This window comes from Callorhinus ursinus, unplaced genomic scaffold (assembly GCF_003265705.2).
Source record: "Callorhinus ursinus isolate GAN/ISIS: 27379988/994484 unplaced genomic scaffold, GSC_fseal_2.0 scaffold11, whole genome shotgun sequence".
Classification (NCBI taxonomy): Eukaryota; Metazoa; Chordata; class Mammalia; order Carnivora; family Otariidae; genus Callorhinus; species Callorhinus ursinus.
In genome coordinates, this window is record NW_027397073.1 from 39,430,508 (window position 1) to 39,447,441 (window position 16,934).

A 16,934-nucleotide genomic window follows, 5' to 3' on the forward strand; every position below is an offset into this window, starting at 1 on the left:
TAATAAGAAATTAATTTAAATCCCATTTATTTTTTCCTGTTCTTGATACCTTGTTAACTAGAAACGCTATGGCACTTGTTTTCAGTGAGCTTTAGCCCCAGGGCTAAAGCCCCATAAAGTGAATTGAGCAGTGGAACAACCAGTGTATCAGTAGCCTCTAATTTCTTTCTTAAAAGTACTCACCTGATAGCTTTTGAATTCAGTCCTCTATTAGTTATTCCCCAAACTGAATGTATCAAATCACCAGGACGTTTTGTTGAAATACAGATTGAGTACTACACCCCCAGTTTCTAATTCTGCTGCTCTAGGATGAGATCTGAAATGTATTTCTAACACTTCTTCGTGCTGCTGGTCTGGGGACTATAGCTCGAGAAGCACTGTTCCAGTCTTGGCTGGAATGCTTTGTTATAGGAGAAAATTACAACCATAACGGACATGTCAATCCTACAGGGGAATAAAATGCAGTAGGACCTAGAGAGGGTAGGGATGAGAACAAACTGTTAACTCCGAGATCAGGGGGCGAATTCAGTTATTCAATATCTACCTTAGCACTAAACTCAGAACACAGTGCTCAGTGAACAGTCCTTTTTTTTACTATTATTATTACTATTACTGTTTTTTACTACTACTATTACTATTATTTATTACTATTATTATTACTGAGAGGCATATAACATTATCTTCATTTTAGGTGTGCAACATAATGGACAGTTTCTGAATAAATGTGACAGCAATTCTTCATTCATTCAGTTACTATTTCTTGACTGCCTCCTTTATTCCATTGCCTACACTGTTTTATGTGGTCTCTGGGAAGGCACAGCAGTGAATCAAACAAGTGGAAATCTCTCTCCTTATGGTGCACTGAGGGAGATAAAAATAAACCAGATCAGTAAATGATTTGGAATGTTAGAAAGTGATCATTGCTGTGGGGGAGAAAATAAAGCAGGGAGGAATATCAGGCATAAATTATTGGGGCATAAATTTAAAGAGTGTGGACCTTTCCTGATTCCCATTATGCCCTACTCAACTCGTTGGAAGAGAATACATTCCCTGAGTTCCCGGCTGCAGTCCTTCAGTCTTCACACAAAGATACTGTAAATAGAGAGGAAACACATGGCTCATGTCCTCCAGGAGTTGACAGCCAGTAGGCCCAATATAAAGGATGGAAATGCCTAATTCTGGCCCTGCTGTGCTCACCTTCCAATTACCAAGAACCTAGACACATCTGCAGACAACACTTAAAGCATTCTTCAAGAGTAAACCCAGATGTCTTGGCAAAGCCTGTGGAGGAAAAGTCAACTCCTTTCCCACTGTTGAGCCAGTACCTTCCCAAGCTTTAAAAAGAGTTGGGAGAGGTCAGAGCCGGCCTTCACTCGCTTGCTTCTCGGTGCCTGCTCCCGGTGTCCCTGAGGGCGTGCGGGCCAGAGGCGGCCCCAAAGAGTCGGAGGCGGAGGGGAAGCAGGTGTGCAGGTCTAAGTGTCGCGGCGGCGCCCTCTTCGGCGAGAATCGGGAGGAGGAGGAGACTGCAAGGATAGGCCCAGGAGCAATGGCGTCCAAAGAGGAACAAGCAGTAAAAAATCTCAACGTGGAGAATGCCAAACAGAAAAATGAAAAAAAGGATGAAAAGGAGCAAGTTGCTAATAAAGGAGAGCCCTTGGCCCTCCCTTTGGAAGCTGGTGAATATTGTGCGCCTAGAGTAAATCGTAGGCGGTTCCGTGTTAGGCAGCCCATCCTGCAGTATAGGTGGGACCTGATTCAGAGGCTCGGAGAACCACAGGCAAGGATGAGAGAGGAGAATATGGAAAGGATTGGGGACGAGATGAGACAGCTGATGGAAAAGCTGAGGGAAAAGCAATTCAGTCATAGTCTGCGGGCAGTTAGCACTGACCCTCCTCACCATGACCATCATGATGAGTTTTGCCTTATGCCTTGAATCTTGATGTTTTCCCTTAAGTTAATAGGAAGACACACCTGCTTCCTAAACTTAATGTTCTCAACGTACATTTGTTGTAAACCTTTTGGTGTTACATGTCTCTTGTGGGTCTCCTATGACCAGCTTCTAACTGAATGTTGTATTTTGACCCAAAATGTAAGATTCTGTCAGCAGGGGAGTTTTACCCTATTGCATGGCAAGGTGTTCATTATATATTGTGACATTAATAAAGCAGTTTAAAAGAAAAAAAAAAAAAAAAGAGTTGGGAGACAAACAAGTTCATAATGTTGCTTACATTTTCATTTCACATTTGAATAAGAGTGTCTTTTTCATTCCCAAAGCTCTTCTATATGTTATTTTACAGGATTGAAAAGAGGAGAGGAATTTAAAGAACTGATTCACTTGACAACTCCAGACTGAATATGACTTATTCTTCCAAATCAAGTGGATGGAAAGTATGCAGATCCTCAGGGCATCTTGACGGAGGGAGTTGAGAAGAAAATCTAAGGTGATATGTAAATTTTTAGTGTTTCAATAAAATAATGATGCAGCTAACTAAATTCTTCTGTTCTTCATCATGAAGATGGTTCTTCATCTTTTATTGGGAAGATGTGCCCCTTCCCCTTGAGGCAGCCTCAAGAATGAGGCTATGAGGGGTGCCTGGCTGTCTCAGGCGGTAGACCATATGACTCGATCTCAGGGTTATGAGTTTGAGCCCCACACTGGGTCTAGAGCTTATTTAAAAAAAAAAATACTGAAGCTTCCTATATATATGTATATATTGGTACAATATAACCACCACAATACCTAGAAAGGTTCGTCTTGACGTCAAAACAAATTCATTTATCCATTTTTCTAATTTATCTCAATTTTTAATACTTGTTCTTTTCCCTAAACTACTTCTAAAATATTAGTTTGAGAACTTTAGTGCACATCAGAATCACTTGGAAAGTTGATAAAACCAATTGCTGGGCTTCATCGGCAGAGTTTCTGACACAGTAGGTTGGGGTGAGCCCCAAGAATTTGCATTTCTCACAGGTACCCAGGGGATACTGATGGGGCTGGTGTGGGGACCATACTTGGAGAACTTCTGTTCTAAATAAAATTGAGGTGGCTAACTGAAATTGCTCTTTTTGACCATTATAATAAGCAATATACCTGAGGAGAGTAATAAGTAAACATTTAGTTTCTCCTTCAGGAAAAACCCAATCAGATTTAATCTTTCAATTGATATCCTTTTCATAAATTGTGCTGCTTTTCCCTAAATTCTCTAGGTAAAAAAAAAAAAAATCACCCTGAAAATATAGAAATTAAAATTGGACACCATACGTTAATAAGGGCCAAATAGAAAGTGATTTAAGTGGAAATAATCTTTTCCAGCTCTTGCAAATAACTCACTAATTTTAAAATATCCAAGTATCATATTAGCTTTTTAAATTAAAGCACAATATTGCTTAGGAAAGACCTCACTAGGCTACTTATTTTGTCAAGCAAAATTTTGTTGGTCAGATTGTGTTTCTTTAATAAATATACAGAGATAGGTGAATAGTCAATTTTTCCTTTAATATTTTATATTAGAACAGTTAACTTTCAAAATCCATCTTCTCAAATCACATTTTAGAATAAGGGTTAAAAATTGCACAAAAGGAAAGCAAATTTATTTTTTAACTGATAAACTAAAATGAAATAGGACTCCTACAGCAACTAATAAAGCATGTCTTTTAACATTTGTAAATTCAGTAATGCCACTTTAATACAATGTAGAAGTGTATATTGGTCCTCAGTTCATTAGTTTTAGTATGCCCTGTTAAAATATCTTACTTGCATTTTTGTATCTGCCAAGATGTCAGTTCTGACATGACTCTCTTCAGGCGAAATGTAGTTGGCCTTTCCTCATTTTTCGCTGACACAGAAAATGAACAATTTCTTAACATCATTTAGGATAATGCTATCTGAATCATACTAAGTTCAAGTATAAATGAGGTGCACATGTTAAGTCATCTGCAGAAAGGTACAATTTTACAACTGGCTGAATTATTTCAGGGCATGAAAATTTAGCAGCCAGACTAACCAATTCTAGAAGTACATCTGACTGTAGAAAAATGTCCAAATACATAAAGGCGACCAGCCTTTAATGTCCTCATTTCCACTTGCATATACCATTTGACTTTAATGTAATGTGTATGCAAGTTGCTTCCTGAAATATTAAGCATTAACTATAACGCACCCCTATCTAGAATACATTTGATGATTTGGGTTGGCCATTAAAATATTTAAATCGAGCACTTAAGTACAGTTTAGAAAATTACTTAAGTACAGTTTAGAAAATTATATTCTCTACATTTGAAATAACCGTAAATAAAACTCTCTTTAAATTATTATGGAAGAATAATGCTAAGTGAAAAAAGCAGAATACAAAATTGAATCTACACTGTAATTGCAACTGTATAAAATTGGTTATGCATGCAAACAAGATTGGAAAAAAACATGGAAAATATAAGTGATTTGTTAAGGAAGTAGACTGGAGGAGTATCTTTTTAATAAATTCCTATACTTTTTTTAAAGTAAGCTCTACGGGACTTGAACTCATGACCCTGAGACCAAGAGTCACATGCCCTACCAACTGAGCCAGCCAGGTGCCCCTATTCTTACACGTCTTATGAAGTTATCTCTAAAATTTTTTTAATATTAAACTTATTTTGGGGAAGAAACTGTTTCCTTCTCTTGGATTGAATGTTTTCTTAATCATTGATGGTAATTTATAAATTATCAAAATAGGGGCACCTGGGTGGCTCAGTCGGTTAAGCGTCTGCCTTCGGCTCAGGTCATGATCTTGGGGTCCTGGGATTGAGCCTGCATCAGGCTCCCTGCTCAGCGGGGAGTCTGCTTCTCTCTCTCCCTCTGCCTCTGCCCCCCACTCACGCTCGCTGTCTCTCTAAGTAAATAAATAAAATCTTGAAAAAATAAGTAAATAATCAAAACATAGGAAAGATAGTTTGAGTGTTAGGGAAACAGTTGCTATCTTCTTTCCTTCAAAGAAATTTATTTTTAGGGCGCCTGGGTGGCTCAGTTGGTTAAGCGACTGCCTTCGGCTCAGGTCATGATCCTGGAGTCCCGGGATCGAGTCCCACGTCGGGCTCCCTGCTCAGCAGGGAGTCTGCTTCTCCCTCTGACCCTCTTCCCTCTCGTGCTCTCTATCTCTCATTCTCTCTCAAATAAATAAATAAAATCTTTAAAAAAAAAGAAATTTATTTTTAAAGCCCATCATGTTATTGTAGATATATTAATGCATATTTCTTTACACAGACATTATTATTGCCATTCATCATTAATATTACAATTATCAAAAATACTAGTCTTCCAACCAGAAATAATCATGGAATCAGAATAAAGACAAATGAACTAAATTACTGATGAAGTTGAAAGTTGCAGTGTTTTGATTAAACAGCCAGCAGGAATTGTCAGTCTAATTAACTCAGGGTCAAGCTACTGCTGAACCAAATGCCAGAACTATCAAAATCCAATACAGGCTATGCCCCGTTACTTCACTAAGACTACATATTTGTACTTAAGAGTAATGATCTGATATGTTAAGAAAGTTCAGCTCAGTAAAATAACTGCTGTTGAAAACTATTTGTGCCAGGGCTGTTGTCAGCAAATCAGTCAAGTTCTGATAGTCAAACTAGATCTCAATTCTAAAGCTAGAGATGCCTAGCATCTTTCTTTCTTTCTTTCTTTTCTTTTCTTTTTTTTTTTTTTGTGAGCTCTACGTCCAATGTGGGGCTTGAACTCATGACCCTGAGATCAAGAGTTGCATGCTCTACTAACTAAGCCAGCCAAGCAACTCAATGCCTTGCATCTTTATAGGAATGCACAAGTGGGACTGAGGAGGGTTGATAAAGTTCATATCCCTGACCACAGTAATACACGGTGGGAGAGAGCACAAGCAGGGGGAGAGGGAGAAGTGGAGGGAGAGGGAGAAGCAGACTCCCTTCTGAGCAGGGAGCCCGATGCGCGGCACTCCATCCCAGGACCCTGAGATCATGACCTGAGCCGAAGGCAGATGCTTAACCGACTGAGCCACCCAGACACCTGATTCTCCAGTTTTAAAACAACACAAAGGAAAATTAACTACACAGAATTCGAACAGTCCTGTAGAAATGCCTCCATGGCCCATGCTCTAATTGGGCTACAACTTCCATCAGTAAGGTTCACACTACAGATTTAACTAGTTTCTTAAAAGATGAACGCATTGATGGGGAAATAGCTTCTATCACAGCACTTATTACAAGGTATCCTGTGAATATTTACATATCTGTCTCTTCTTTATGACTGTGAATTTCTTAGGAATATGAACCATGTCTTATTTGTCCCAGGCATACATTGTAGGTGGACAAAATACATGGGCCGAACACATAGATGGGTGGGTGAGATGGTGCTAGTTCAGCCTACAAGTTAATGTTTACATAATTGAGTTTAGGGGTGCCTTAGTGGCTCAGATGGTTGAGCGTCTGCCTTCGGTTCTGGTCATGATCTTCAGTTCCTGGGATCGAGCCCCATGTAGGGCTCCCTGCTCGGTGGGGAGTCTGCTTCTTCCTCTCCCTCTGCCTCTACCCCTGCTCATGCTCTCTCTCTCTGTATCTCTCTATCTCAAATGAAAAAAAATAAAATCTAAAAAAATAAACAATAAATAAATAAATAAACAATTGAGTTTATTGGTCATGTCTCTAGAAAAAAAAGTCATTAGTTCTAGCAGTTGCCAATGACAGTATTTTTACTGTCATAGTTAAGTTTTTAAATACATCAAGATTTTCAAAATCAAGATGGTTTTATGGTTGAACTGTGTCACCCCAAAAAGATATACTGAAGTCCTAACCCCCAGTACCTCAGAATGTGACTTTACTTAGAAAGAGAGTCATTGCAGATATAATTAGTTAAAATGAGGTCATTAAGGTGAGCACAAATTCAATATGACCAGTATCCTTATAAAACTGGGAAATTTAGGGGCACCTATGTGGCTCAGTCAGTTAAGTGGCTAACTCTTGATTTGGGCTCAGGTCATGATCTCAGGATCCTGGGATCAAGCCCTGCATTGGGCTCCTCGTTCAGTGGGGAGTCTGCTTAAGGAGTCTCTCTCCCTCTCCCTCTGTCCCTCTGCCTGCCCCCACATGCTCGCTCTCTCTCTCTCTCTAAAGTAAATAAATAAACCTTTAAAAAAGAAAAGGGAGTGGGGAGCATTTGGACACACACACACCTAGAATGCCATGTGAAGGTCCAGGAAGAGATCAGAGTGATGCTTCTACAAGTCAAGGAAACCAAACATTGCCAGTAAACCCCTAGAAGTTAGAGATCCTTCTTCACAGCCCTCAGAAGGAACCACCCTATTTACACATTGATCTTGGACTGCTAGCCTCCAGAACAGTTTCTTTTTGTTTAAGCCACTCGGTTTGTGGCACGTGTGATGGTAAGGCTAGCAAACTAATACACCCAGGACATAGTATACTATCATTAGACAAAGTAACTGAGCAAACAAATGTATACTAGCTTCTTTCAGATATTCTTCCACATTCGTGCAATAAAATCTTCTTCTAAAGTTCACACTTTTCATTTCACTGTTCTCTAACATTTCTTTTATACAACATTTTATTTATATATTTGAGAGAGAGAGCACAAGCAGGGAGAGGGGCTGAGGGAGAGGGAGAAGCAGACTCTCTGCTGAGCAGGGAACCCGATGCTGGACTCAATCCCAGGATCCTGGGATCATGACCTGAGCCAAAGGCAGATGCTTAACCAACTGAGCCACCCAGGCACCCCTCTAACATTTCTTAGCATTCTCACCAGATTATTCTAACAAATCTATTGAGGACTCTGATAATTAGAACTTAGATTTCATCTCCACCCCAGCTCCAACATAGGTGAAATCCATTCAGCATCCTGATGTGATGGAGCTTCTTGACCTTCTCACCTCCATCACCTTTAGTTCTCCTTCACTTCAGTCACATAATCACATGTCCACACCATAGACCTTGTCACTATGCAAACAGCAAGACCTCTTTCTGGCTCCCCAAATGAACAAAGACCTGGATAATCCTCCTATGGGTAAAGGATGGAAAATTTGCTTTGTTTCTTTCAAGAGTGTCTGGAACATAGGGTGGGGAAATAAGACCCTGTTATACATTCATTATTACTAGTGCGATCCCAACACTCTCTTACGTGCTGATATTGGCCAAACCATATTGGAGAATCAGTTTGTCCATCTATATTTAGGCCTAGATTAAAAGCGAGGTTTTTTTTTTTAAAGATTTTTATTTTTAGTAATCTACACCCAATGTGGGGCTCAAACTTACAACTCCAAGACAAAGAGTTTCATGCTCCACCAACTGAGCCAGCCAGGAGCCCCAAAAAGAAGTTTAAACAGATTACAAATTACTTCACCCCTTTTTCCCTAAACCCCCCACAAGTTGCTACATTTGGGGGACATGTTTCCCCTGAGTGCCCCTTACTGCACCCAGAAGCATGAGAGAGTTACCAGGATGATGGCAGGCAACAGCAGAAAGCAACCATCAGAAGAAAACAATCCAAAAGGAAAGCAGTCCAGAAAAGAAGCTGTCCCCATGTAAGAGGAGCATTGCAGTGGGATCTTTGATCTTGATGTAACCACGGCTTCTACATGGGGTAGGGTACATAGCCCCATGCCCCAAGGGGTTCAGGTGTATCACTAACCCTTCCCTTTGAATACTGTTCCTTTTCCATGTCCCCAGTGGATTAACAGCAAGCCCTAAGGTCAGCTGCAGTTGAGGTCCCTCTTCAGGGTGAAGAATAGCAGAGAAGAAAGTAAGTCCCGTCTATCCCTTTCTTGTCATCACCCTTACATTTCCATCCTGGACCAATGAAATGGACTTTCAGCCCCCTCAAGGATCCTCACTGGCCCTCTCATCTCTAGGTGGTCCCTCCCCACCTTTTTTTCTTCTCCTGCTTACCTCTCTGTGCCTTTTCTCTTGCTTTCTCTACGCCTACACTGCCCTTCCTCCCCGTACCCCTCATCAGTTGACATGAATTCCTTTGTTACCCAGGTAGGGATTAATTCATTTTTTTTTAAGATTTTATTTATTTGACAGAGAGAGACACAGCGAGAGAGGGAACACAAGCAGGGGGAGTGGGAGAGGGAGAAGCAGGCCTCCTGGCTGAGCAAGGAGCCCGACGCGGGGCTCAATCCCAGGACCCCGGGATCATGACCCAAGCCGAAGGCAGACGCCCAATGACTGAGCCACCCAGGCGCCCCTAATTCATCTTTGAAGCCATCCTTGACCCGCTGAATCTGGGTCAGATAGCCCCCAGTTTTTGTTCCCAGAGTATTTATGCATGCCACTCTCATTCTTACCATCATAGTATATTGAAAATATCTGCTTAGAAGAAGTGGGTCTCGTGCTCGCTTTGGCAGCACATATACTAGAAGAAGTGGGTCTCCTCTTCTGGACTCTGGGGTATTTGAAGGCAAACACATCCTACTAATTTTTTAATCCCTTACACTGTTCCTGGCACAAAGAATGTACACAATACACAATACGTGTATAACTGAATGAATTGACAATGGTATCATAAGAGAACTTCAATGTATGTTTCCATTCCAGTCACTAGACATATATTTATCAAGTCTCTACCAAGTGCTAAGTATATGAAAAGCTACTCAACATACCCTTCATTCTCTGTGGAAGTGCCTTTTCCATGTAAAAATTTTGACCTTTGCAAATATTTAGCACAAGACTATTGTATTGCAGTTAAAATAAAACTTCAAATATTCCCCTACAATCAGCTGTACATTAGCATGCACTAGCCTAATTAAAAAGCAAGAACTGTAACAGGAGAAAGGAGATGGGCCATACACGGATTGCAAAGAAATAAAAAGAACTAAGTCATACAATAAAAAAGAGACATTCTACATTATAGAGGTCAAGTGAAGATTGTCAGACTAGCTTTTCCACATGGGCCCCTAGTTGCAGAATTGGAAACGTAGCATTTTAAAAAATCATACATAAATGTATTTATACTCTTTGTAAAAAAAAAAAAAATCCTTTTAGGGGTGCCTGGGTGGCTCAGTTGGGTAAGCATCTGCCTTCGGCTCAGGTCACCCTCTCAGGGTCCTGGGATCAAGCCCCACATGGGGCTCCCTGCTCAGTGGGGAGTCTGCTTCTTTCTCTCTCCCTCTGTGCTCTCTCTCTCAAATAAATAAATAAAATCTTTATAAAAAATCCTTTTTAATAATGAAAAACAGAGTGCTTTTTCAAATTGTAGCTTTCAAATAGGCCAAGACCACAAATGTCTTACCACTTCATCTATCTTTGGTTAGTATAAACATTATCTCAGTACCTAGAATAGTCTTGTCCAAATGCTCTTATTTAGAATTGTTCTGCCATTTTGTTATTTACAAAAGATTGTTTGAGAGGATAAGAAGACTGGAGGCTACTTTTTAGTCAGATTAGGAAAAAAGTGAGTGTCCCAGGGCAAACACCTTCCTTTGAGGGTAGAACCAGAGCATATGAAGGGGCCTAAAGCTACATTTTGGGATTCAAAAATTAAATCAGTATTAAACTGTGAATCTATTTATGATAAGAATCATGGCTTTCAGGTACCTGGTGGCTCGGGCATTTAAGTGTCTGCCTTTGGCTCAGGTCATGATCCCGGGGTTCTGGGATGGAGTCCCACATCGGGCTCTGGGATCAGTTGGGAGTCTGCTTCTCCCTCTACCCTTTCCCCCTACTTGTGATCTCTCTCTCTCTCTCACTCATTCAAATAAATGGAAAAAAAAAGAATCATGGCTTTCCTCTTCATATTTTTTTAAAAAAATACAGTACCTGGTACAAAATAAGAGCTAAATTACTATATGTTTAATTATGTCTTTCTTTTTTTTCTAATTTTAATTCCAGTATAGTTAACATACAGTGTTATATTAGCTTCAGGTGTACAATATAGTGATTCTAATTGTGTCTTTTCATATTAAAAGGACAGTCTTTGGGAATCTTGAGAAGGAAAAGGTTGTGATTTTACCCCTGGAAAGCACAGCGAAAACCTTTAATCTATTATTTTTATGGAAAAAAAAATTATTCAAAGTTACACTATTATTATTCCTCCACAGAGGGTGATATTTTGGCAAATAATAAACCACCTCCATTCTCTCCCACCACCGGAATAAATCTACTTGTGATCCATCTCAGAGGTGGGCCAAGGCCCTCTTTCAAATAGAATCATAAAGTCTCCCCCTGAAAGCTACAGAAGAAAGTTGTCTCCTGGGTTAAGTAGGCACTTCTTTCTGAAATTATATCTCGTAAATGTGTCCCAGAAAAGCAATATTATTGCCTGATTATCACATCTCCATTTTATCATGCATTTATCACCACTTACTGTGTTCCCATATCACCGTCTTAGGCACTACTGACAGTTACAAAGAATTGCGAAAATATACCTTCTGCCATTGAAGAGCTTATGGTCTAATAAACAACCAGGAATGTTAACACAAATAATGGAAACTAGTGAGTCTCAAACCCTTTGGTCTCAGAACAACTTTACACCATTAACATTATTAAGGATCACCAAAAGTTTTTGTGTAGGTTTTATCTAGATCTGTATCATCTATCAATCTAGTAGAAGAACTAGAACAGAAAATTTTAATACACAAGCACACATCCCATTAGTAATAATGTCATCACACATCATGTAGCCTCTGGAAAGAATGAGAATGAAAAGACCAATAACATTTTCAAATTATTATAAAAATTGTTTGATCTCACAGACTCCCTGAAAGGAGCACTGAGACTCTTAAGGGTCCCCAGACTCCATCCTGAGAATGTCTGCACACAAGCATATTCATCATCAGACATAGCTTTGAAAGAGTGATGGAAAACAATGATGTGAATTTCACAAAAAGAAAAAATAAAGAGATCTAAAGGGGTAGAACCAAATGTCAGAAGTGTACAGAGTAAATGCCATTTGGAGTAATTAGCAGGCTCATGAATATGACAATCACTCTACTGGTTGCACTGTTATGTGATATAGCTTCTTTCCATGCCTTATTTTTGAAATAATATCACATTCCTTGGAAATTATTCCAGAGAAATGAAATTTTATGTCCACACAAAATCCTGTACACTAATGTTCATAGCCACTTTATTTGTAATTTTTCAAAACTGGGAACAACCAAAATGTCCTTCAATCCTGAATGGTTGAACAAATCGTGGCCCATCCACATCATGGAATATTACATAGGAATAAAAAAGGATGAACAACTTGGACGGATCTCCGGGTGAAAACAATCAAGTTTCAAAAAGTCTAGTAATGTATAATTCTGCTCATATAACATTCCCCAAACCACATAATTATAAAGATGGAAAAGCAATTAGTGGTTGCCAGTGAGAGGGGATCATGTGAGGAAGGGAGCAGGGTGAGAAGTGTGACTATAAAGGGTAGCAGGAGGGAGAGCTTTGTGTTGTTGGAATGGTTCTGTGTCTTGTTTGGGTGGTGGTTACATGAATCAGCATATGCGGTAAAATGGTGTCCAGCTAGAACACCCATTTTACCAATGTCGATTTTTATGAATTTTGATATTATACTATACTATAGTTATCTAAAATATAACCATCAGGAGAAACTGGATGAAATCAGAAACTAGACCTCTCTGTACTATTTCTTCAACTACCTGTGAATTTATAATTATTTTAATATTAAAAGTTTTCTTTAAAAACTTCCTTGAGCTAGAGACATCAGTATGAACTCATGTTTTGTTTTGTTTTGTTTTTTTAACAGTTTAAGATAGAGATGGCTACATAAAAAGTATTTGTAGATATGTGTCTGGTTACGGGCTGATTTCTATTCTTCCAAAATTCATGTGTTGAAATCCTAATCTTCAATACCTCAGAATGTGACTGTAGTTGGGGACAGGGTCTTTTAAAGAGATAAGGTAAAATGAGGTCATTATGGGCGGGACCTAAACCAAGACTGGTGTCCTTATAAGAAGAGGAGATTAGGACATAGACATACAAAAGAGGGACACCATGTGAGGACACAATATTAGAAGGCATTTCCTGAAAAATTTCACATCCTCTAAAACTGTTAGGTAGAAGCTAGGCCTGAGCAGGGGAAGGAATGCCCAGGGACAGAGTCCCAAGTCCCTGAAGGGGAGTAATAGAGACAAGAGCTGGAGGCAAGGATGATGATAAATAGCTACACACTAAAAGCCCCTGGCGTGTGTGGGGGGCGGGGTGGAGAACAGCATCCTGACCTTGTGGCTTCCAAGAGCCGGGGTTGACCTATCAAGGGCCACAGGTGCAGGGCATGCATTCTCCTCTTCCACCTGTGCCCCAGGGTAACCCCTAGACTCCTTATAATACATTTGCATTGCGGTGTAGCCCCTTCCTCCCCATGCCACTGAGAAAGGCTGACCTGATGGTTCCAGTATAAAGCTTGTAGAGTCAAAAACTCCCCCTCCCAACCTGTGGGAGGAGTTTCCCCAAATGATTGGAAGCAGCCTCCATTAGAGACCATGCCACTCTACCTGGCAGCTATGCCCAGCCCAGAGAGACCCAGCAATATCTAATCCCAAAACCACCTAGGGCCCAGTTCCACTTTGTGGAAGCTGCCTGATCTCCCGCCTTGAGAGTGTACTTTCTCTTTAATAAACTGCTTTTTGCTTGCTACTTTCCTTCTGCTGTCCTCATTCAAGCGCGGGTCCCCACGTAAATCTTCTCATGGGGACTCCAAGGACTGAGATTTCCATTCACATAATGCAGAAGTGTTAACAAAACAGCATTCCACATGTAACAAGGTACAGGGGGAAATGGCATTAGGAGCAGAAAACTTAAAACTGGCTAGTCTGGAAACCAGAGGTATCAATAACAATCTTTAAAAAACATTGCACAATTGAAAAGACATGCCAAATCTTTAATAAACAAGATAATGCTACAGAGGGGTGCCTGGGTGGCTCAGATGGTTGAGCGTCTGCCTTCGGCTCGGGTCATGATCCCAGGGTCCTGGGATCAAGTCCCGCATCGGGCTCCCTGCTCAGCAGGGAGTCTGCTTCTCCCTCTGTCTCTCTCTCTGTCTCTGTCTCTCATGAATAAATAAAAAAAAATTTAAAAAAAAGATAATGCTACAGAATATATAGGACGTTACCTTTAGAAAAAGTGATAGTAGCTTGAGGGACATGGGTATGAGAAAGGGTTGAGGCTGATATAAATCGTAGAGGCAAGGTAAATTGCACGAAGACTGGAAAGGACTCACTCTTATTAAGCACTTGTAAGACAGAGTATACAGTCACATGAGCAAGAGGAAAACTTGGTATGAAATTGCAAAACTGGGCTCGCCCATGGCTTGCTGCTTTCAACCCTCTTACTTCATGTTAAGCTGCTGTTAATTGGGGGTACAAAGCATTAATGTGCTCGGAAAAGCCATAAACCGTGGAGACCTCAGCACTTTGCTGACACCATTCCCCTATTTATGCATCCCATATGAGCTAATTTTGTTATTTCTCATTTCAGAGACACACATTGCAGCAAAACAAACCAGACCTGAAGAGATTTCTCTTTGTTCCCTTATTCATCTCTCTTTGTTCCCTGGTGAATAAATCATCTAGTATAGTAACTATTTATTAAATTTTATCATTTTCAGGGGCGCCTGGGTGGCTCAGTTGGTTAAGCGACTGCCTTCAGCTCAGGTCATGATCCTGGAGTCCTGGGATCGAGTCCTGCATTGGGCTCCCTGCTCAGCAGGGAGTCTGCTTCTCCCTCTGACCCTCCTCCCTTTCATGCTCTCTGTCTCTCATTCTTTCTTTCTCAAATAAATAAATAAAATCTTTAAAAAATAATAAATCTTAATAATTTTCAATATCTAATCAAATTTTCACACCTTATTATATAGGGCCATAGTTCATTTCAGACACAACATATTTTTTAGGGTTAAGTTTAGAAGAACAAGATGGCTAGTAGATTGTCCCATCTTCTCCTTGGGGTTTCTTGTGCTATTGAGGTGTTTTGTTTTGTTTTTAATATTTGAAAAATATTTAGACACACAGATATGCCCCATTCTCACCCATAATTTCAGGTTTATCCAAGTAACTTTCAAGCCCTTACTAAAGTGAGTTTGAAACAAAAGGCTTTAACATTTCATTAGTCTTGTTATGTGCTACAAAAGATAACAACTTTTGTTCTACCTAAATTAAAATTTTACACAAAAAATAAAATTGCTATACAGTTATTTTTAACTTGTTAATGTGTTTTTATACCTATTATTTAATCAGAAGTAACTACTCTCTTAGAGGGTCTGAACTTCCCTAATAATTAGTCCTTGGCTCCTCAATGTGAAAATTACTTTTTCAAAGAAAATGATTTCTTATGGCAGCATTTTATTTCAATAAGTCCATTCTCAGCTAACTGTTGTCATCTTCAGTTACTTTGGAAGTCCAAATGTTACCTTTATGAGTTTCCTTTCTAAGTTCCTTGACCTTTTAAAGTTGTTTGTTTTTTAATCCCCAGACAGGTATACTTCTTTTCCAGACTTTAATCTCTCCTTCTCCAGAAATCCACTTCTCTGCTTCATTAAGCCTCTCTGTAATATCCGGAATTAAATCGCATACCTCATTTATTGTTGTGCTTGCGGATTGCTGTTTTTCCCCCTCTTTTTAATGCAGCACTGGAAATGACTTTGAAAGAAATGACCTAAAGTTTTCATCATTCAATTTATTTTTTTTAAGATTATTTATTTATTTCTTTATTTGACAGAGAGAGACAGCAGGAGAGAGAACACAAGCAGGGGGAGTGGGAGAGGGAGAAGCAGGCTTCCCGCGGAGCAGGGAGCCCGATGCGGGGCTTGATCCCAGGACCCTGGGAACAAGGGTTCGACTGAGCCACCCAGGCGCCCCCATCATTCAATTTATTTTAACTTTTACTTCTAGATAATTGTGGAATAAGAAGTTGTTTCACCTAAAAAAAGGGGGAAGTTGTCAAAAGCGGTGGGGTCGGGGAAGGGCATGGGCAAATATTGTCACCTGCCAATAATTGAAGGGCTTTGTCACGTGAGGGAGGAATGATATTATTCTAGAGAGTTTTCAAGATAGAACCAGGCCCTGACAAAATAAGCTATACCAGAAACATATTTCTACTCAGGCTGTTTTAGAAGCAATAAGTTATTCCCTTCTGAACGTACTTATTTGGGGGATTCCTGAAATGAAGGAGATATTTTACTGAATGAGTTTATAAACCTGTATCCACACGAAAACTTCTGGGAGGCTTTGGCTGAAGGTCTAACCCAGCAAAACAGAATCATGTGGTGGGTTAGAACAAAGACCAGGAGGATGAAGGACCCAGCTTTAAGTCCCAGCTGCGCTGGAGGCAAAGTTGTTTGATGTTAGCAAGGATTTTTTACCCTCTCCCTGTCTCCTGTCCTCATCTATAAAATGAGAATGAAATCTTGTCACAGAGCTTTTGTGAAAGTTAAATTAGTTAATATGTGTAAAGTATGCTGACAACTCACATGCATTATGTGTCACTTATATGGATTTCTTCTGTGTTCTTTTAAAATTTTTTAGAAATAAGGAATAAAATTTGGGTAGGGTTATGATTCTGAAAACAGCGCTCTTCGGTTGTCCATATGTACAGAACACATTCCATGAAAATGCACAAGATCCACAAGGGTAAGGACATTTTATTTGTTCATCGATGATTCCCAAGCATTAGAAACAGCTAGCCTACAGTAGATGCTCCATAAATAGGTATTGAATAAAAAAATTAAAGTGCCCAATTGTCCCACATTTTGAAGAACAAATAGCTGTATTTAGAATGATTCTTGTTTGTAATTATATCATTAATGATTACGGATTGTGGGATCATGATAATTCCATTCAGTCTTAAATAGAGGTTTTCTTTGTCATAACCAGGACATTTAAAATACAAGTCCTGGAAGTCAGGAACTATGTCCAATTTTTCCCTTTCTTGCTTTTAAAAAAATCTGTACTAGA

The 16,934-nt window shown here is 39.7% G+C and overlaps 1 protein-coding gene across 1 annotated transcript; it reads left to right on the forward strand.

Annotated features, from left to right (window-relative positions):
- The first annotated feature begins 1,361 nt into the window (after positions 1-1,361).
- LOC112835127 (protein BEX1-like) lies at positions 1,362-2,061 on the forward strand. The gene has a single exon (XM_025886664.2). It carries the CDS (start codon positions 1,547-1,549, stop codon positions 1,931-1,933), a length of 387 nt encoding a protein of 128 aa, XP_025742449.1. The 5' UTR covers positions 1,362-1,546; the 3' UTR covers positions 1,934-2,061.
- The last annotated feature ends 14,873 nt before the right edge of the window (positions 2,062-16,934 follow it).